This window comes from Lipotes vexillifer, unplaced genomic scaffold, assembly GCF_000442215.2.
Source record: "Lipotes vexillifer unplaced genomic scaffold, Lipotes_vexillifer_v1.1 scaffold259, whole genome shotgun sequence".
NCBI lineage: Eukaryota > Metazoa > Chordata > Mammalia > Artiodactyla > Lipotidae > Lipotes > Lipotes vexillifer.
In genome coordinates, this window is record NW_006797031.1 from 376878 (window position 1) to 400277 (window position 23400).

The window sequence follows — 23400 nt, forward strand, 5'->3', positions numbered from 1 at the left end:
ATTTTACATGTAGCTGTCCAGTTTTCCCAGCACCACTTATTGAAGAGACTGTCTTCCCTCCATTGTATATTCTTGCCTCCTTTGTCATAGATTAGTTGACCATAGCTGCGTGGGTTTATCTCTGGACTTTCTATCCTGTTCCATTGATCTATATTTCTGTTTTTGTGCCAGTACCATACTGTCTTGATGACTGTAGCTTTGTAATATAGTCTGCAGTCAGGGAGGCTGATTCTTCCAGCTCCATTTTTCTTTCTCAATATTGCTTTGGCTATTTGGCATCTTTTGTGCTTCTATACAAATTGCAAAATTTTTTGTTCTAATTCTGTGAAAAAATGCTATTGGTAATTTGATACTGAATGCATTAAATCTGTAGATTACTTTGGGTAGTACAGTCATTTTGACAATATTGATTCTTCCAGTCCAAGAACATGGTACATCTCTCCACCCGCTTGTGTCATCTTTGATTTCTTTCATCAGTATCTTATAGTTTTCTGAGTACAGGTCTTTTGCCTCCTTAGGTAGGTTTATTCCTAGGTATTTTATTCTTTTTGATGTGATGGTAAATGGGATTGTTTCCTTAATTTCTCTTTCTGATCTTTCATTGTTAGTATATAGGAATGCAAGAGATTTCTGTGTATTAATTTTATATCCTGCAACTTTATCAAATTCATAGATGTAAGACCAGATACTATAAAACTCTTAGAGGAAAACAAAGGCAGAACACTCTCTGACATAAATCGCAGCAAGATCTTTTTTGATCCACCTCCTAATGTGAAAATAAAAACAAAAACGGGACCTAATGAAACTTCAAAGCTTTTGCACAGCAAAGGAAACCATAAACAAAACAAAAAGACAACCCACAGAATGGGAGAAAATTTGCAAATGAAGTGACTGACAAGGGATTTATCTCCAAAACATACAAACAGCAGCACAATATCCAAAAAAAAAAAAAAAAAAAAGAAACCCCATCTAAAAATGGGCAGAAGACCTAAATAGACATTTCTCCAAAGAAGACATACAGATGGCCAAGAGGCACATGAAAAGATGCTCAATGTCACTAATTATCAGAGAAATGCAAACCAAAACTATAATGAGGTATCACTTCACACCAGTCAGAATGGCCATCATCAAGAAATCTACAAACAGTAAATGCTGGAGAGGGTGTGGAGAAAAGGGAACCCTCCTACATTGTTGGTGGGAATGTAAATTGGTACAGCCACTATGGAGAACATAATGGAGGTTCCTTAAAAAACTAAAAATAGAGCTACCATATGATCCAGCAAAGCCAATCCTGGGCATATATCTGGAGAAAACCATAATTCAAAAAGATACATGTACCCCAGTGTTCACTGCAGCATACAAGCACTATTTACAATAGCCAGGATATGGAAGCAACCTAAATGTCCATCAATGGAGGAATGGACAAAGAAGATTTGATACATATGTGCAATGGAATATTACTCAGCCATAAAAAATGAATGAAATAATGCCATGTGCACCGACATAGATGGACCTAGAGATTGTCATACTGAGTGAAGTAAGTCAGAGAAAGACAAGTATCATATGATATCGCTTATACGTGGAATCTAAAAAAATGGTGCAAACGAACCTACTTACAAAACAGAAACAGTCACAGATGTAGAAAACAAACTTATGGTTACCAAGGGGCATGGGGGGGAGGGAAAAATTGGGAGATTGGGATTGACATATGCACACTACTATATATAAAACATAACTAATAAGAACCTACTATATAGCACAGGGAACTCTACTCAGTACTCTGTAATGACCTATATGGGAAGAGAATCTAAAAAAGAGTGGGTATATGTATATGTATAACTGAGTCACATTGCTGTACAGCAGAAACACAACATTAAAAATCAACTATACTCCAATAAAAATTAATTTAAAAAACATAAAAATGGTTAAAGAAAAAAGTATTAGACCAACAAATAAAGGCAGGAAGTATGACAATAGAGTTAGAAAATCATCATTTGGAGCTACTACAGTAATTGTTGATTCAAGCAAGAATCATCAACGAGTGCCAAAACCAATGCATGAAAGCTTGTTGGGGAACAGGATATTTACAGTCTCAAATATTTCCCCACAGACTATGTACATACAGTTACAAAGAGAATCTGGTGGGTCAAACTTAACATTACTGACATCGGGCACCTCTTGATGCACATGCACAGAGAGGAACACACAACACATATAGTACTCCTGCCAAAAATGTTATCACTGAATCTAACAGTTTAAAAAACAGATAAACCTAGGCTAAGAAGATTCAACAAAAATACTAGCTTGCATTCTTAAAAATATCAATGTCATGAAAGACAAAGAAAAGCTGAGAAACTGTTCCAGATTAAAGGATTCTAAAGAAACATGATATCTAAATGCCACCTGTGCTCCTTCACTGGGTCCTAGCTTACGGGAGAAACTGCTACAGATAACATCGTTGGGGAAACTGAAAAAAAATGTGTCTGTGTATCACACATTAAATAGTAGCATTGTATCAATGTTAAATCTCCTGAATTTGATAATTACTTTGGTAATAGTTTTTAAGTCTTTGTTCATATACATCCTGAAGTATTTGAGAAGAGTCAGAATTTCTGTAAATTATTAACAATTAGCAAATAATAACAACAGTAATAATAACAATTATGCAAAAACAAAATATGCAAAAATGTTTATTGGTAAACATAGGTGAGGAGTATAGGGTGTTCAATGTACTACTCTTGGGACTCTTCTATAAACTTGGGACTTTTTTCCCAAATAAAAAGTTTTTAAAAATTAGAGAAGTGACTAAAGATATTAATTTTAAGTACAAAAATTCAAGGAAAAGCAAAGGAATATAAAAGTCTCCTATAGATTTAAGAACAAATTAAAGATGAGAACAAGAATATTAGTTGGTAAGGTAAAAAGCATAAAGAGCAAAAGACAGCTTTGTTAATTTCAGTGATAAGATATTCAGGCAGGAAAAAATACTCGGCAAAATCATTAATTTTACTTAAACTCCTACTTCAAAAGATAATTGCTTTCTTTGTTCAACTAAGAAGCTGTGCCTTTATTATAAGACACTCAGGTATTAATAAAAAGTAAAATTGAGTTTTAATTAAGCATGTTTCAATTTTGTTCAATTTTACATTGTATACTGGAAAGCTATTATGCATCTTCTAATGTATCAGGCACTAGACTAGGTACTGGAGTTAGAGAGTTTTTATTCTGAAAGAGTTTTTTCTAGGACAGAAGGAATAAATAGCCAATTATGATATGTGATGACTGAGGTTCCCTAAGAAAGGCACCTAATCCAGACCCGGAAGGACAGGGAAAGTAGGTAGGCAAGGTTCTATAGGATCGGGGGAGGCTGCTATAAGCATCAGAGTGTAAGCTGTCCAGGCAAATGGTGGGAAAGCGTTCCAAACAAAAGAAAAAACAGGAACACCAGCCAAGTGGTAGCCAGAGCTAGGTCACAGCAACTGGTCCACAACTGTGGTCACAGTAACTCAAAAGACTTAACTGAACTGCTTCTACAGATCAAGGGGCTCCCAACGGCTTGTAAGAATGTATATTCTTACCGGTAAGACAAAATATCTCAACCCACTGAACCTGAAACTGCAGAACAAAGAAAGAGGGTTGCAGAAATGTTCAAGGAAATGCACCCATACTAATTTAAACACGACCTGTGGATTAAGCAGAAAGCAAGTAGAGACTGTATTCATTTCCTTTTTTAAAAAAAATTTTATATTGGAGCATAGCTAATTAACAATGTTGTGTTAGTTTTTAATTTTATATTGGAGCATAGCTGATTAACAATGTTGTGTACAGCAAAGTGATTCAGTTATACATATACATGTATCTAGTCTTTTTCAAATTCTACTGTATAGCACAGGGAATGCTGCTCAGTATTCTGTAATAACCAAAGTGGGAAAAGAATTTGTATTCATTTTCTATACAACGTGCCCTAATCTCAGCAAAGTTACAGATTTTGAATAAATGCAGAGTTCTACAGAACTCTTCGGTTTAAAAAGTCACAATTTCAGAAAAGATTCATTACTTTTAATGAGTACAGACTCTGCATTTTCATTTCCGTAGTTGCAACTGGAGTATAACCCTCAAGGTAATTTCGAATCCCAAGCATCTACCCTAACAATGGGGCTCAGTTTCAAGAGTATCAGAACAGAAAACAAACTAAGTCCACCAGGAACATCTGGAATTCTAGAAACCAGTATGTAAATCCAAAAAACACTGCAAAGTGTATATACTTGGTCTTGTAAAAGGATATTCTCTCACAAAGTGCTGAGATCAAGCAACCATCAGTGATGTAAATTTGAAGTCTAAATCAAGATGTACCTTAGCTGATTTTCAACAATCAGTATAAAGAATCTTTTAACTCTTTAAATGATTTTCTTTCTTCACTAGGCATAAAACTTTAACTGTTCTGCTCATTCAATCCTTTGCAAATATTCCTTGAGTGCTTATTCCATCAGGTACAGTACTAAGTCCTGAGAATGAAAATACAGAAATGAACAAGCCAGACACAGTTCCTGCCTTCATGGGAGCACCATCTAATGAATATGAGAAACATTAAATAAATGACTAGACAAATATTTAATTAATTATAATTGTACTAATTTGCTATGACAGAAACTACACCTAACTGAGACGTATCATCAACTGGCTCTATGATTTTGGACTTCAGTTTCCTCATCTGCAAAGACTAGGAGGTACATCAAATGATCTCTTAAGACTTTTTTAATTAAAACTTTTTATAAATTTAAAAGTACAAAACTTTGCTTCCAGAGTCCCTTTGTCGGGATATTTACATTTACAGACTCTACCAGCAATAGCATATAATCCCCATCTTGCAACACACGAAGAGTTTTGAGCACAAAAATATAAGGTTGGATGGAAACTAAAGTAATCTTTACCGTAACAGATTTTTAAGTCCAAATTCCGTATATTAAATATATTGTGATGTTCTGAACTGAATATAAAGAGTAAGTGGGAGGGGAATTCCCTGCCAGTCCAGTGGTTAGGACTCTGCACTTTCACTGTTAGGGCCCAGGTTTGATCCCCAGTTGGAGAACTAAGCCACAGGCAAAAAAAAAAAGTAAGTGGGAGAAAAGTATGTGCATATATTTTCTGTATGTATCGGAATTACTTTGGGTACTGTTTAAAATGCACATTCCCAAGCCTCAACCAAAACCTACTAGAGAATATCTGAAGGTCAAGCCTGGGGATCTGGACTCTTGATAAGCTTCCCAGATAATGCTAATACACACTAATATTTTACAAATTTGAGCACAGAGTAGAACAAATAATATTATGAGAAATGGTTTCAGAGTGAAACACTTCAAGATAAGAACTGTAATAACCCTACCTGTGTGGCCTTGTCCCGCATGCAAGGAGCAGCTTGCCCATGACCATCACGAGGCCAGTGCCCTGCAAGGTACGGCGCAGCAAGTGTATCCAGGGAAGAGGTACGGCGGATGATGCTAGAGGGGCTGGAGGAAGGCGGTCTTGCTTTGTCACCTAGAATTAAGACAAATACATTTATTTTTTAAATAGATTTGGGGCTTCCCTGGTGGTGCAGTGGTTGAGAGTCCGCCTGCCGATGCAGGGGACACAAGTTCGTGCCCCGGTCCGGGAAGATCCCACATGCTGCGGAGCGGCTGGGCCCATGAGCCATGGCCGCTGAGCCTGTGCATCCGGAGACTGTGCTCCTCAACGGGAGAGGCCACAACAGTGAGAGGCCCGCGTACGCAAAAAAAAAAGAGATAAAAATAGATTAGGAAGGAAACAAAGTAGAAACTATGTAGAGGTTCTCTAACTTAAATACAAAAAGTGAGTAATAAAAAGAATAAGCTCTTCATTCACACAAACTTCGATGAATCTCCAGAGAATTATACTGAGTAAAAATAGTAATCTCAAATGGTTACCTGCTGTATGACTTCATTTGTACAACATTTTTGAAATGAGGAACTTTTAGAAATGGAAGAAAGATCAGTGGTTGCCAGGGGTCCACTAATAGATAGGGGAGGGAAGGTGAAGTGGCAGGAGAGAAGTAGGTGTTATAAAAGGGCAACATGCAGGACCCTGGTGATAGGGAACTATTCAGTATCTTGACTGTGGTGGTGAATATACAAACATACAAAGGAGATTAAGCAGTATAGAATTCAACACACACACACACAAATAAGTACAAGTAAAACTGAAGAAATCTGAATAAGAGCAGTGGATTGTACAATGTGAAAATACTAGAGTTTTACAAAATGTTATCACTGGAGAAAGAAGGGCAAAGTGTACAAAAGGTCTCCGCACTATTTCTTACAACTACAATCATCTCTACAAAAAAAAAAAAAGAAGACAAATGTATATCTATCCATTTAAAAAATGTTCATCTTGGTTTTAAGATTAAGTAGGTATAATATGTAAAATACTCATTTATCATTATACCACCTATACTCAAAAGGATATAAGGCAGCTAAGATAAAGTTACAAGTGAAATTCCATTTTAATTAGCTCTGTAAGGCACATATCTTAATTTTTGTTACAATAAATAGACTGTAAGAAACCATACTAACCAGCCTATAGGAGCTATACTTAAAGCCACATATGCAAATATATTTTCCATTTCAAGCTACAGGATATGTATTTAGATATAAGCCAAAAATAAAAACTAAAAACAAAACAAACAAAAAAGAACTAGAGGTAATGGGAAGTTAGAGGTGATGTATAAAAGAGAGTCTCATATCTCCGTTTTTTTTTTTTTTTTGGAAGGGAGAAGGCAACAGGCTTAGGTAATTTATGCTTTAAAAATGAAAAAATTAAGGGACTTCTCTGGCGGTCCAGCGGTTAAGACTCTGTGCTTCCACTGCAGGGGGCATGGGTTCAATCCCTGGTTGGGGAACTAAGATCCACATGCCGTGCAGCACAGCCAAAATAATAATAATATAATAATAATAAATTTAAAAATTAAGGGGTTTAAAAATATCAAACAAATATATGCATGAGTAGGATTATATTATAATATTATCACTCTAGCTCTATATGGTAACAAATACCTTGTTCTTCTTAAGGTAATATATGAAAACACTTTATGACACCTCTCTTCTACTTATTTCTTAATAAGGGTCTTATATAGTTACAAGTATAAAAGTTCAGTTGCTGGTTATGTGACCCAAATAACAAAAGATTCAATTCCACCAAGATAATACTTTTAGCAGCTGTGTCGCTGATAATCATAAAAGTTGTTTCACAAGATGTGCCTCAGATACATAATTTGCTTTCAAAATGGCACAACTATTTCACTACAACAATGCCTAATTGTTTCAAATGCTAACCATCTCTGCATACAGTCTTCCTCTTATAGTTAAACACAAAATAAATACAGTACATACCCATAAGTTCAAGGAAGCATGTACCCACATTATTAACTGTGACAAGTGAAAAGCAATAAATATACATGTTCACTATTTTTCCTCTAACTAAAAAATTAATCTCTACTGGGATAGTCACAAGAAGATTGTTCTTGGGCACAAAGCACAAAAAAAAAAAAAAAAAAAGGCACACACACTATGTAAACTGGTGTATATTCATTAAAATCAAATTGTTAAAAGCTGTCTGATACTTTTCTTCCCTGACTATAACATTGCTTCAGCCACCCACCAGTGCACTGATCAAATAGATCTTACTAACTGGTCTGATTCCATTTTCAAGATTTTAAATTATCCAAGTGCCAACTTTTCAACCAGGCCTCCTAAGACCATTAGATTTTCTGTAACAAAATGGAGAACAGAAAAGTTATACATGGTCACGTGTAAAAATACTAAACATCTTCTCTTTTGAACTCCCTTCGTTTAGACATTTTTAAGGGTCTGTGAGCCAGCACTAAGCCCTAGAAATTAAAAATACTAAGTTACAGCCTGCCATAAAGAACACAGAGTCTACATCTAGCTTGTCATCATTCCATTTCAATCGAAGTTCCCAAAATTGACAAGATTTGGTGCCTAATTATGAGGGAGTTTAAGGGAAGGGAGGGAGCCTCAAAGAGTCAAAGATGACTCAAAGAATCCCAACCTACATGAACAAAGGCTGTATTTACAAGGAAGTCCAGAGGAAGAAACTCTTTGACAGCTAACAAGATCCTTCATGATCTGGCTTCTCCAGCCTTCCTTTCTTGCCTACACTGCCTCAAATCCCGATCACGCTGAACGACTTGCAGTTCCCAACATGTGCCAGACCCTGCATGCCTACAGGCTTTTGCCTCTGCCTACATAATCCTCATATCCCTTTCCTGGGTTTGGCTAATTCATGTTTAATCTTTCAAACTGCAGTCTGGATGTCTGAACTGAAATTGAAAATTCAGTACAAATGTTTCCTCTGGAAAATCTTCCTTGAACAGCCACTCAAACCCCCAAGAAACACATCAACACCTGGGTCAAAAGCCCTCCTGTGTGCTGCCATAGCACGGTTCACTGAAATGGTCTCTTGACTGTCCCAGTGCTCTAGGAGACAGTGAGATTTTGAAGGGCAGGAATTTTACTTCCACCCCCAATCGAATGATTAAAATAATACCTGACATATATGAAGAGAACGACTTCCAGTGTTTCTATCAGCAAGGGCAGGTGCATGCAATAAGTTCAGATACTCTTTTGTTAACCCAAAGTAAATCAACAAAAACTAATACTGCATGGTATCACTTATATGTAGAATCTTTTTTCAAAAATCAAACTCATAGAAACAGAGAGTAGGAAAAGTGATTGCCAGGGGTATGGGAAAAACAGGGAAAGGCTGATGAAAGGGTATAAAGTTTCAGCTATAAGATGAATAAATAAGGTCTGAGGTGTAAATGTATAACATGGTGACTACAGTTGATAACACTATATTGTGTAAGTGAAATCTGCTAAGAGAGCAGAACTTTAATGTTCTCTCATACAAACAAAAGAAGATAGATATGTGCGGTGACGGATGTGTTAATGAACTAGATGGGAGAAATCTTTTCACAGTGCTTACATATATTAAATCCTTATGAGGTACGCTTTATATATCTTACAATTTTATTTATCAATTATACCTAAACAAAGCTGAGAAAAAGTAAATCAGAACAACAGAAGTTGGGCTTCCCTGGTGGCGCAATGGTTGAGAGTCCGCCTGCCGATGCAGGGGACGCGGGTTTGTGCCCCGGTCCCGGAAGATCCCACATGCTGCGGAGCGGTTGGGCCCGTGAGCCACGGCCGCTGAGCCTGCGCGTCTGGAGCCTGTGCTCCGCAACGGGAGAGGCCACAACAGTGAGAGGCCCGCTTACCGCAAAAACAAACAAACAAACAAACAAAAACAACAGAAGTTCCAACTTGACTTTGTTCTTTAAAAATCAAGTCTTAAAAGAAGTTAGCTACAGCTGGGTGTGGTTATTAAAAATTTCAGTCAATGCCCTGGGCTCTAGAGTTCAGAACTCCCCAACCATCTGCACCAGTTCAGCTAGGTCCTGGGTAACTTCAATGGCAGTAGTAGAGCATCCCAAACCATGGCCCTTAGGTATTACATTACAAAGGGTCTACAGACCTTGTTAGATTTAGGTATTTGCAGAAATTGATCAGGTACTGGCTTAAAAGCTATATTTCTTGCTATCCACAAAGTCATTTAACAAGCAGAAGGGATAAACTAGACATATGCATTTGTTTGGAAAGGGGAAAAAAAATCTTTCCTTTTTCATGTATAAAAATGATAAATACTTAGTATAAAGAAAACTAACAGTATTTAAAAACACACACACACACAAAATCCCAATAGGTCACCACTCGAGAACCATTTTAATGAGTATTTATTTTCCAGAAATCTGTCTACACTTACACAGATGTACAATTTTATATAAATGAGGTCCCATTAGGCATGCTATTACTTATTGTTCAGAAAGAAAAAGGGCATGTCGAGGACCTATTGCCACTGTAATAAATATGAATCTACAATACATCACCATTTTTTAAAAATTTATTTATTTATTTTGGCTGTGTTGGGTCTTCGTTGCTGCGCACCAGCTTTCTCTAGTTGCGGCAAGTGGGGTCTACTCTTTGTTGCGTTGCGTGGGCTTTTCATTGGCGGTGGCTTCTCTTGTTGTGGACCACGGGCTCTAGGCGCACGGGCATCAGTAGCTGCGGCACGTGGGCTCAGTAGTTGTAGCTCACGGGCTCTAGAGCGCAGGCTCAGTACCTGTGGCGCATGGGCTTAGTTGCTCCGCAGCATGTGGGATCTTCCCGTACCAGGGCTCGAACTCGTGTCCCCTGCATTGGCAGGCGGATTCCCAACCACTGCACCACCAGGTAAGTCCCCACATCACCATTTTTAATAGCTGAATAGTATCCTATTGAATGGATACATCATAATCCCATATTGATGGACATTTTCAATGGCAGATATATATCCTTTTATGTTTACTTAACTATCTCAATTTTTTTCCCAAAAGGATGTAGTTTATTCACATTCTGCCAAAAACATTTCAGGAATAAAATAAGTGGGTAAAAAGAAGAGCCAAGGGCTTCCCTGGTGGCGCAGTGGTTGAGAGTCCACCTGCCGATGCAGGGGACACAGGTTCGTGCCCCGGTCCGGAAGGATCCCACATGCCGCGGAGTGGCTGGGCCCATGAGCCATGGCTGCTGGGCCTGCGTGTCCAGAGCCTGTGCTCCGCAATGGGAGAGGCCACAATGGTGAGAGGCCCGCGTACCCAATGGGAGAGGCCACAATGGTGGGAGGCCCCGGTACCGCAAAAAAAAAAAAAATTAGAGTCAACTAGGCAGACCGCACTCCCCCCCCCCGCAGCCTGCCCGCTTCCTGTCATTTCCACATCAAATCTCTCTGAGGCATGTGAATCAGAACTTCTGGAGTCTTAACTCTTCACAGGACACTTTGGATTTTTTTTTTAAGCCTAAAAGACAGTAGTCTGTCTCCATTCTTGTTCTTCAGAATTTTTCAGTCTTAAACGAAACTCAAATTGGGGCACCCTGCTCTCATGTTAAAATATTCCAATCACACAAATATTACGAAGATAGCACCTCTTTGAACTGAGGGAGGAGACTGCTGACAAATGGGGGTAGCAGAGAATTCTGAAAAACCGCAGCAGTAAGAGAGAAGCTGAGCTCTTTTCTTCCAGTGTCTCTGATACCCACACGTGGTAGCTCCTCCATCCTCAGGCAGCTGACAGGCCTGCCTCCCAGCCTCCTCAAACTTCACCACTTGATGTCTCAGCTGTTAGCAGGATTCCCTGGGCCCTGGTATGCGGTATGCAGGGCTTCCTGGACTCGGGTGGGAGTCAGTACCATCCAGCCACTCCTGGTACAGCTCCTGCACGTGGGCACTGGTCTCCGGGAGCCACATGGGGATGTCAGCGTGGATGCCTTTCATCTTCTGCAGCAGGGCCTTGTCTGTGCGCCCACCCTCAGTCTGGGCTTGACCTCTGTCGTTAAGGCATCCCCCAGCACAGGTGAGGACCTCCACAAAGTGGAACGGGAACTTGCCCTTCTTAATTATCTCTTTATGAAAAAATTTCTAGACATCAAATTTTATATCCAAGGATATATACACATTAAAATTTTAAGTACTGCCAAACTGCCATCCACCAGAAAGGATTTTGCCCTCACAAGAATACTCATTTGCCCACATTCTGAAGTATTATATATATATATATATATAAAAATTGTGTGTGTGTGTGTGTGTGTGTGTGTGTGTGTATTTTTTTGGCTGTATTGGGTCTGTTGCTGTGCGTGGGGCTTTCTCTAGTTGCAGCAAGCAGGGACTACTCTTCATTGCGGTGTGCAGGCTTCTCACTGCAGTGGCTTCTCTTGTTGTGAAGCATGGGCTCTAGGCACGTGGGCTTCAGTAGTTGTGGCTCGCGGGCTCTACAGCGCAGGCTCATTAGTTGTGGCACACAGGCTCAGTTGCTCCACAGCATGTGAGATCTTCCCAGACCAGGGCTCGAACCCATGTCCCCTGCATTGGTAGGCAGATTTGTAACCACTGCACCACCAGGGAAGCCCCCTCTGAAGTATATTTTGTCAATTTTTTCCAATCTTCCCAAAGATTAAAAATATCATTTTATTTGCATTTCAATTATTGACTTCTATAATATTAATTTTACTGGCAATTTATATTTCTTTTTTACATTACTAGTATTTTTAAAATATTAATCATAATCTTTTTTCTTAATCTTAAAGAGATCTTTCCTTCTGATGAAGAAAATTTTTTTGGCTGTGCTGTGTGACTTGTAGGAGGGATCTTAGTTCCCCGACCAGGGATTGAACTCAGGCCCTCTGCAGTGAAAGCAGCAGTGAAAGCACAGAGTCCCAACCACTGGACCACCAGGAAACTCCCAAGGATCATTTAAATTGAGGGAGATTCCTTTGATTTCATTTTAGCTTCATTTTCTTCTATTAAATTCTAGTAAAATTCAATGTAGCTGATTTTTATCTTAATTAGCACACACAGTATGATTAAATTCTTATAAAAGTATATGCCTATTCATCCACTGTCTAAACTTCCTCCTCCTACACACACACTTAAAATGTCTCTGGAAAGAAATATAAAAAACTGATGACAACGGCTACTTCCAGAAAGGGGAACTGGATGGCTGGCAGACAAAGAGGTACAAGGGAGATATTTCACTGTCTTTCTAACTATACCTTTTAAATTTTACATGTGAACTTATTACCTATATTTTAAAAACTCATATTCTTTGATTCAACAACTCTCTATCTAGGCATGTAAATAGAATAATTAAATGTGGAAAAGGGCTTTAAATTCAAAGACATTCATAACATTTGCAATAGTAAATACCATAAATAATATGTCCAAAATTGGAGGTTAAGGAAATGGATGGAAAATATATAATGGAATATTAAAGATATTAAAAACTATGTTTTGAAATGATAAACTTACATGACAACTTATTTATAATCCATTAAGAGAAATATAGGAAAAAAGTATGTGTTTCCATAATTTATTTCTAACTTCATATCTTCTTCGGTTATTTCCATGTTTCTTCTTCAGTTAACTTTTCAATTAAGTTCTCAATGAAACATTGACAGATAACATAATGAATAACTGTTGCAGGCATAGCAGTACCAAATTAATAAATTAACCCTAATAAGAACTAAATGATTAATTTAATCAAACTGATTTCCTATAGACATGGTATCAAAAAAGGTCTAGGCATTTAAAACTCTAATTAAAAAATCTAATTTACAATAGCCAGGACATGGAAGCAACCTACATGTTCATTGAGAGAGGAATGGATAAAGAAGATGTGGCACATATATACAATGGAATATTACTCAGCCATAAAAAAGAATGAAATAATGCCATTTTTAGCAACATGGATGGACCTAGAGATTGTCATACTGAGTGACGTAAGGCAGACACAGAAAAGACAAATACCATATGATAGTGCTTGTATGTGGAATCTTAAAAAAGGGTACAAATGAACTTATCTACAAAACAGAAATAGAGTTACAGATGTAGAAAACAAACATGGTTACTGGGGGTAAGGGGGGGAGAGGGATAAATTGGAAGATTGGGATTGACATATACACACTACTATATATAAAATAGATAACTAATAAGGACCTACTGTATAACACAGGGAACTCTACTCAATACTCTGTAATGGCCTATATGGGAAAAAGAATCTAAAAAAGAGTGGATCTATGTATATGTATAACTGAGTCACTTTGCTGTACAGCAGAAACTAACACAACATTAAAAATCAACTACATGCAAACAAATTTTTTTTTAAATCTATTTAGTAATTATTCTTTTGTTAAACATGAGGTTTAATTTACATAAAATTAACTCTTTTTTAGTGTACAATTTTGAAGAGTTTTGAAAAATAAATATACCCATTTAATCACCATCACAATCAAGATCTAGAATATTGCCATTACCCTAAAATGATTCCTCATGCTCTTTTGATGTCAACCTCTCCACCCTTGGGCTGAGGTAAACTCTGACCTGCTCTCTTGTCAGAGGTAAGTTTTGCCTTTTTTAAAATGTCATATAAATGTAATCATATAGTATATACTCTTTTGTGTCTGACTTCTTTCACTCAGTACAATGCTTGTGAGATTCATCCTTTTGTGTATTAGCAGTTCATTCCTTTCTACTATTGCTGAAGAGTACTTCATTGAATGGAAATACATGATGGTTACTTTTATGTCAACTTGACCGGGCCATGGGGTGCCCAGATAGGTGGTTAAACATTATTCTGGGTGTGTCTGGGAGGGTGTTTCTGGATGAGACTAATATTTGAATTGCTGGACTAAGTAAAGCAGATTACCCTCCCCAACATGTATAAGCCTCATCCAATTCACAGGAGACCTGAATAGAAAATGGTTGGGTAAGGGAAAATCTGGTCTCTCCCTGCATGACTGCCTTCAAGCCAGGACACTGGTCTTCTGCCTTCAGACTCGGACTCAGACTCAGACTCAGCATCAGTTCTCCTGGTTCTCAGGCCTTTGGACTCAGACTGGAACTATACCACTGACACTTCTGGGTTTCCAGCTTGCAGACTGGATGGTGGCACTTCTCAACCTCCATAACCACGTGAGCCAGTTCCTTATAATAAATCCCTAACTATCTATCTATCTACCTACCTGTCTAATGTGTCAATAGGATGTAAATATATATTGATATATATATGATACATACAATATATACTGTGTATCCTATCAGTTATGTTTCTCTGGAGAACCCAGACAAATGCAATATACTACAATTTGGTTATCCAATTGCCTGTTGATGGATGTTTGGGTTGCTTTCTGTGTTTCACTATTAAAAATAAAGCATTCCTGGACAAGTCTTTTTGTTGATATATGTTTCCATTTCTCTTGGAGAAATAGTGGAAATGCTGGGTCAAAGGATAGTAGGGTCTCACTTTTTATTTCACTGCCAAAATGTTTTCCAAACTGGTTGTACCATTTTACATTCCAACCAAGAGCACATAAGAGTTGCAGTTACTCACACCCTCATCAACATTTAGTATTGTGAGGTTTTTTTCCATTTTAGTTATTCTAGTAAATGTGTAAAGGTATCTCACTGTGGCTTTAATTTACATTTCCCCAATGACTAATGAGACTGAGCACTTTTAAGTGCTTTTTGGCCGTTCATATGTCTTCTTTGGTGAGGTGTCTGATCAAATCCATTGTCCCTTTTTTAATTTGGTGATTTGTCTCAAACTGGACTCATGTATTCTGGATGCAAGCCCTTTGTCAAATATATGTATGTGAGAATTTGTGCCTAGTCTGAGGTGTGTTTTAATTTTAATAATGTTTTCTGAAAAGCAATTTTTAATTTCAATATTATACAATTTATCAACTACTTCTATTAGTAGTTTGTGTGTTAATAGTTCTTTGTGTCTTAAGAAATCTTTGCCTACCCCAAGATCAAGAAGATTTCCTCCTATGTTTTCTTCCACATTTACCAATTTTAGCTTTCAAATTTAGATCTCTGATCCATTTAGATTTCATTTTTGTGTATAGTTTGAGGAAAGGGCCAAAGATTACCCCCTCTACCATCTGTTTCAGAACCATCTGTTGAAACTTTACTGAAATGTGTGGGCTATTTCTAGATGTTCTGTTCTATTGATCTCTCTGTTCACAGGCAGTAGGGTATAAGCTTGTCAACTGTAATTATTATTTTTCACTACTGTTTTGACTATTTGCGTTTCAACATAAATTTTAGGTCTTTGCATTTTCATGAAAATTTTAGGTTTAATAGTAAAAAATATATGTATACATATTTTTTCGTATAAATTTTAGGACCAGAATGGCAGTTATGAGAGCTGAATCCTTGGTTTGTTCTGATCTTACGAGTGTAAGATATTAGCTGTAGGCTTACATTATACATTTATATATAATATAATAAAGCTGTCTTTTGTTCCAAAGTTCTCTTTCTAGTCCTAGTTTCCTGAGAGTTTTTAACAGGAAAAGATGATGAATTTTGTCAAATACATGTTCTGCATAAACTGAGATAATCATGGTTTTCCTTCTTTGCTCTTAGATAACAGGCTGAAATACAGTTGATTCTCATTACTCATGGTAGTTATGTTCTATAAAGTTGTCGAGAACTCTGAAACAACTGCTCCTGGGAGAAATACAGGGTTAGACTCCTGCAAGCTTCTGATCACGTTTTCATCAACCAATCAATACATAAACTTGTTTTATGTGAGGTCTGTTTAAAGACGCCTTATTTAATATATATGACTGATTCATTAACATTGAAATCATGGCCAACAGCACTATAATTCAGGCCCGAACAAAATTTATCTAATGTATATTTTCTCCGTAAGACACATAATCGTCTTCTTGTGTTTAGGAACACTAGACAGCACTTCAGCACTACAGTTGAAAGCCATTTTAAAGAAAAAAATCAACAAAAGGAAAAAATGAGAAAAATATGGCACTAAATAGACTGTGAAAAGGGTACTTGTTTACAGTATGAGAGCTGAAAGAAGGCAGAGTGCTTTGTTCGACCCCACTTGAGAATGTACACATTGGGCCACTCAAACTTCTCATGAATGTCTGTGAATGATTGCACAAATATCATGAGTTTTGATTTTGGAATTACAAATAAATTTTCACTGGTGGGAAAATTTTCAAATATGGATTTGCAAATAATAAGGATTGACCGTATATAGCTAGGTTTGGGGTTTTTTTTTTAACTTCTAAACCAAACTTGTACATTTGGCAGAAATTCTACTTAGTCATGATCTATCGTCGTCATATTTACATTTATATTGCTGGATCAACTTGCTGTATTTTGTTAAAGAGTTTTGTATTTGTATTCATGAAGGATACTGTCATGTACTTTTCTTACAATGTCTTTGTATGGCTTTGGTATTGGGGTAATAATACCTCATGAAATGAGTTGGGAAATGTTATCTTCTATTTTCTGGAAATGTTTAAGGGCAGTTAGTATTATTTATTTCTTAAAAGTTTGATAGAATTCACCGTTGAAGCCACCTGGCCTAGAATTTTCTTTATGAGAAGGTTTTAAATTATGAATTCAATTTCTCTAGTAAATACAGGGATAAAGGGACATTCAGATTTTCGATTTTATCTTGCATCAGCTTTGGTGGTCTCTTTCAAGGAATTTGTCGACTTCCTCTAATTTGTTGAATTTACTGGCATAAAGTCCACAATGATCCTTTACTAAGCTTTTTTTTTTTTCCTGCAGTACGCGGGCCTCTCACTGTTGTGGCCTCTCCCGTTGCGGAACACAGGCTCCGGACGCACAGGCTCGGCCCAGTGGCCATGGCTCACGGGCCCAGCCTCTCTGCGGCATGTGAGATCCTCCCAGACCGGGGCACAAACCCATGTCCCCTGCATCAGCAGGCGGACTCTCAACCACTGCGCCACCAGGGAAGCCCTTCTATGCTTTTAATTTATATAGTATCTGTAGTAATATCCCCTCTTTCATTCCTGGCATTGGTAATTTGTATCTTTTTTTCCCTTAATCAATCTAACTAAAGGCTTATCATTTTTATTTATCTTTTCAAAGAACCAGATTTTGATTTCACTGATTTTCTCTATTTAGCAGTTTTCTAAATTCACTGATTTCTGCTCTTATCTTTATTTCCTTCCTTCTACTTACCTTGGGTTTAATTTGCTCATCTTATTCTATCTTTTATAAGGTAGAGGCTTAGAAAATTATTGACTTTAGACTTTTCTTCCTTTCTAATATAAAGCATCTTTCAAAGCTATACATTTCCCTTAGCTATATCCCCCAAAATTTATGGTATGTTTTCATTACCACTCAGTTCAAAATATTTTAAAATTTCTCTTATGATTCTTTGCCCCTTGGATTATTTAGAAATGTTTTTTCAATTTCCAAATGTTTTGGAGAGTTTCCATATATCCTTCTGTTATTGATTTCTAATTTCACTCTCTTTTGATAAGAGAACATTCTATATGATTTCATTCCTATTAAAGTTAATAAGACTTATTTTATCTCAGCATATGGTTTATCTTAGTGAATGTTCCATGTGCAGTGGAAAAGAATGTGTACTATGCTGTTGCTGAGTGCTCTAAAAATGCAAATTAGGTTATATTTGTTGATAATGTTGCTTAAGTCTTCTAACCGCTTACTAATTCTCTGTCTACCTGTACTATTAGTCCTGGGAAAGGAATGTTGACCTCCATTTCATGAATTTTGAAGCTTACTAATGAAAGCATACGCTTAGAATATACCTTCTTGATGAACTGACCCTTTGTCATTATGAAATGTCCATTTTCCCCTTATTTTTAAGTCTACTTTAAATAGTAATCAGTACTCCAGCTTTCTTATGTTCAGTTTTGTATAGTACATGTTTTTCCATCATTTTACTCTTAACCTACCTGTTTCTTTATAAAGTCTTTAGCCCACATATCTGGATCTTGCTCTTTGCTAAATCCAGTCTGACAATCTGCATTTTAGTTAAAGTGCTTAGACCACTTAATATTGATATAGTCATAGCAATCTACCATCCTGCTATTTTCTATTTGTCCCACCTGTTTTATTTTCTTTTTCCCTCTTTTCCTAAGTAATTTTGGCTTGAGTATTTTTAGTGACTCATACTCTATTGATACATTAGCTATACTTCTTTTACTTTTTGCTTAGTTGCTCTAGGGTTTCACAAAGTGCGTCTTATCACAGTCTACCTTCAAATAAAATTATATCACTTTACATATAACATAAGACTCTTAGGAAGGCGATGCTTGCATTGCTGCCTCCTGTCCTTTGAGCTACTGCTGTCATATATTTTATATATACATTTAATATTAATATATGTTGTTACTATTTAGCTTTAACCAATTATCTTCTAAATAAATCAAATGATGACAAAAAAGTCTTTTATTTATTCATTTACTATTTCTGGTGTTCTTTATTCCCTTGTGTAAATCCAAGTTTTGATCTGTTATCATCTTCCTTCCACATGAAGAACTGCCTTTAATATTTCTTGTAGTTCAAATTTGCTGGCAAAGAATTCTCTCAGATTTTGATGTGTGAAAAAGTATTTGGCCTTCATTTTGAGGGATATTTTTGCTGGGTATAAAATTCTATCTGGGTTTACAGTTTTATCTTTTAGTAATTTAACGATAGCATTCCATTATGTTCTGTAATATATTATTGATATTTCAAGCAAGAAATCTGCTATCTTTTTTTTTTTTTTGCGGTACACGGGCCTCTCACTGCTGTGGCCTCTCCCGTTGCAGAGCATAGGCTCCGGACACACAGGCTCAGTGGCCATGGCTCACGGGCTCAGCCGCTCCGCGGCATGTGGGATCTTCCCAGACCGGGGCATGAACTCATGTCCCCCGCATCGGCAGGCGGACTCTCAACCACTACGCCACCAGGGAAGCCCTATCGTTTTTTGTTCCTCTGTAATAAAATATTTTTTTCTAGCTGCTTTAAAAATTTTTTTCTCTAACACTGGTTTTCAACCATTTAACTATGATGTGCCTTAGTATGGTCACCTTTGTGTTTATTCTGCTTGAAATTATTGAATCTCTTGGATTGGTAGGTTTACAGTATTGATAAAGTTAGGAAATTTTTCAGTCACTATCACTTTAAACTTTTTTTTTTTGCCCTCCCCCTTCTTCTGGGAGTAGAATTAGACCCACACTGTCTCCTAGATCACAAAAGTTCTGTACAGTTTTTTTTTTTTAGTTGTTCTTTTCTCTGTGTTTAATTTTTGGGTAGTTTCTTGCTATATCTTCAAGTTCATTGATCTTTTCTTCATCAGATAAGAAACTGTTATCTCCTGTTAATCACAATCAGTGAATTTTTCATTTATTGTGTTTCTCATCTCTGCAAATTCCACTCAGTTTTTTATATTTTCATTTTCTTCTCATTACATTCATATTTTCTTTTAAATCTCTGAGCATTCTGAGCATATTTATAATGCCCATTTAAAAGTTTTTGTCTGCTAAGTCTATCATCTTTGTTATTCTTAGCCTGTTTTCGCTGCCTTAAGTTCTCCTGGTGTTCACATTTTCCTGATTATAGTCATTTTTTATTGCAGGCTATACACAGTGTTATACATTTAAGTGTCTGGATTTTGTTATTTTCTTTTTTTTTTATTTTTTTGTTGCATTACGCAGGCTTCTCACTGCTGTGGCCTCTCCAGCTGCAGAGCACAGGCTCCGGACGCGCAGGCTCGGCGGCCATGGCCCATGGGCCCAGCCACTCCGCAGCATGTGGTATCCTCCCGGACCGGGGCACAAACCTGCGTCCCCTGCATCAGCAGATGGACCCCCAACCACTGTGCCACCAGGGAAGCCCCTGTTATTTTCTTTTAAAGATTGTTGAGCTTTGTTTTGAAAGTCACTTAAGTAATTTGTGGATCAGCTTGATCTTTGAAGTCTGCTGTAAGTTTTAGGAAGGATTGGGGGTAGACATTACTTCAGGCTAGTTTACTCCTACTACTAAGGCATGGACATTTGGGGGTCTCTACTGAACATACTAGATGGTCAAAAAAGGTCTCACCACTCTGGTCAGTGCTTGAGCAGCTCCCCAGCCCTAGAAATTACTCAACTTGTGGCTCCTCAGGCAATCCCTGCCCAGCTTCAGAGAGTTCCATTCTATATACACACATTCTACACACTTGTTTAGCAAAGGCTAAAGGAAATCCCTATGCAGATTTCTAGGACTTTTTTCTACTGAGATTCCTCTCCTCTGAAACTCTGTGCAGCAATTTTCAGCCACTTCAACCTCTCTGAATTACAGTCTCTATCTCTCCAATTAAACAAGACGCCATGCCCTGGGATAGCCCCTGCCTGCACCATGATCTGATATGTGTCTTTTAGCAGAAACGCAGGGCAATTATAGCACTCACCTTACCTGTTTCCTTTTTCTTAGGAATCACATTCCCACACTGCCTGTTATCCAATATCTAAAAATAGCTATTTGATATCCTGTGTCCAAGTTTCTAATTGTTTACCATAAGAGGTTAAGTTCAGAAACTGTTTCTCCTCATGGCAAGAAGTAGAAGTCATTTCATGTCCAAGTAATCATACTTTAAACTCAAGTGATTCCTGATGTATCATCCAGGACTATAAACAAATCTTTTGCTTAGCAAGTTGTCTTATGCATGGAACAGTTTTTGATGCATACAGAATTACATAAATAATGAGAAAAAATGAAAATGAAAAATAATAATGAAAAAACTAAATAAAATTAGCATTTGTTGAGCAATTAATATACATCAGGAACTGTGCTAATTGTTACCATGTATTACCTCATTTAAACTATACAATAATGCTCTGAGATCGAGATATTCAATTCATAGATTCAATAAATCTTTATTAAGCATCTATCACGAGCCCAGACTCTTCTAGGTACTGGTGATATAGTACTGAACACAAAAGTCAAAATGCACAATCTTTAGGAGTTTATTATTAATCCCATCCTCTAGATGAGGAAACTGAGGTTTAGAAAAGTTAAGTAACTTACTACCATTACACAATAAGAGCCAGAGCCAAGACCTGAGTGTAGATCTCTTTAAAACTAGACTGGCAGTCCCTCCAATCAGGAAACTTGCACAAGCCTCTTAGATAGCTTCATCCACCAGAGAGCAGACAGCAGAAGCAAGAAGAACTACAATCCTACAGCCTGTGGAACAAAAACCACATTCACAAAAAAATAAACAAGATGAAAAGGCAGAGGGCTATGTGCCAGATAAAGGAACAAGATAAAACCCCAGATAAACAACTAAATAAAGTGGAGATAGGCAACCTTCCAGAAAAACAATTCAGAATAATGATAGTGAAGATGATCCAGGACCTCGGAAAAAGAATGGAGGAAAAGGTCGAGAAAATGCAAGAAATGTTTAACAAAGACCTAGAAGAATTAAAGAACAAACAAACAGAGATGAACAATACAATAACTGAAATGAAAACTACACTCCAAGGCATCAAAAACAGAATAACTGAGGCAGAAGAAAGGATAAGTGACCTGGAAGACAGAATGGTGGAATTCACTGCTGTGGAACAGAAATAAAGAAAAAAGAATGAAAAGAAATGAAGACACACTAAGAGACCTCTGGGAATGCAACAACAGTCGCATTATAGAGGTCCCAGAAGGAGAAGAGAAAGAGAAAGGATCAGAGAAAATGTTTGAAGACATTATAGTCAAAAACTTCCCTAACATGGGAAAGAAAATAGCCACCCAAGTCCAGGAAGTGCAGAGAGTCCCATACAGGATAAACCCAAGGAGAAATACGCCGAGACACACAGTAATCAAACTGGCAAAAACTAAAGACAAAGAAAAATTATTGAAAGCAGCAGGGGAAAATGACAAATAACATACAAGGCAACTCCCATAAGGTTAGCAGCTGATTTCTCAGGAGAAACTCGACAAGCCAGAAGGGAGTGGCATGATATACTTAAAGTGATGAAAGGGAAGAACCTACAACCAAGATTACTCTACCCAGCAAGGATCTCGTTCAGATTTGATGGAGAAATCAAAAGCTTTACAGACAAGCAGAAGCTAAGAGAATTCAGCACCACCAAACCAGCGCTACAACAAATGCTAAAGGAAATTCTCTAAGTGGGAAACACAAGAGAAGAAAAGGACCTACAAAAACAAACCCAGAACAATTAAGAAAATGGTCATAGGAACATACATATCAATAATTACCTTAAATGTAAATGGTTTAAATGCTCCAACCAAAAGACACAGGCCTGCTGTATGGATACAAAAACAAGACCCAACTATATGCTGTCTACAAGAGACCCACTTCAGACCTAGGGACACATAGAGACTGAAAGTGAGGCGATGGAAAAAGATATTCCATGCAAATGGAAATCAAAAGAAAGCTGGAGTAGCAATACTCATATCAGATAAAATAGACTTTAAAATAAAGAATGTTATAAGAGACAAGGAAGGACACTACATAATGATCAAGGGATCAACCCAAGGAGAAGATATAACAAATATAAATATATATGCACCCAACATAGGAGCACCTAATACATAAAGCAACTGCTAACAACTATAAAAGAGGAAATCGACAGTAACACAATAAGAGTGGGGCATTTTAACACCTCACTTACACCACTGGACAGATCATCCAAAATGAAAATAAATAAGGAAACAGAAGCTTTAAATTATACAATAGACCAGATGGATTTAATTGATATTTATAGGACATTCCATCCAAAAACAGCAGATTACACTTTCTTCTCAAGTGTGCATGGAACATTCTCCAGGATAGATCACATCTTGGGTCACAAATCAAGCCTCAGTAAGTTTAAGAAAACTGAAATCATATCAAGCATCTTTTCTGACCACAACGCTATGAGATTAGAAATGAATTACAGGGGGGCTTCCCTGGTGGCGCAGTGGTTGAGAGTCCGCCTGCCGATACAGGGG

At 37.3% G+C, this 23400-nt stretch overlaps 1 protein-coding gene across 1 annotated transcript in view; it reads right to left on the minus strand.

The window, feature by feature from the left end:
* Positions 1 to 23400, minus strand: part of FAM117B (family with sequence similarity 117 member B) — an 89041-nt gene that overhangs the window by 30776 nt on the left and 34865 nt on the right. Inside the window, exon 2 of the mRNA XM_007469178.1 lies at positions 5384 to 5535. Within this exon, the coding sequence (XP_007469240.1) occupies positions 5384 to 5535 (152 nt within the window). The remainder of the gene's footprint in view (positions 1 to 5383; positions 5536 to 23400) is intronic.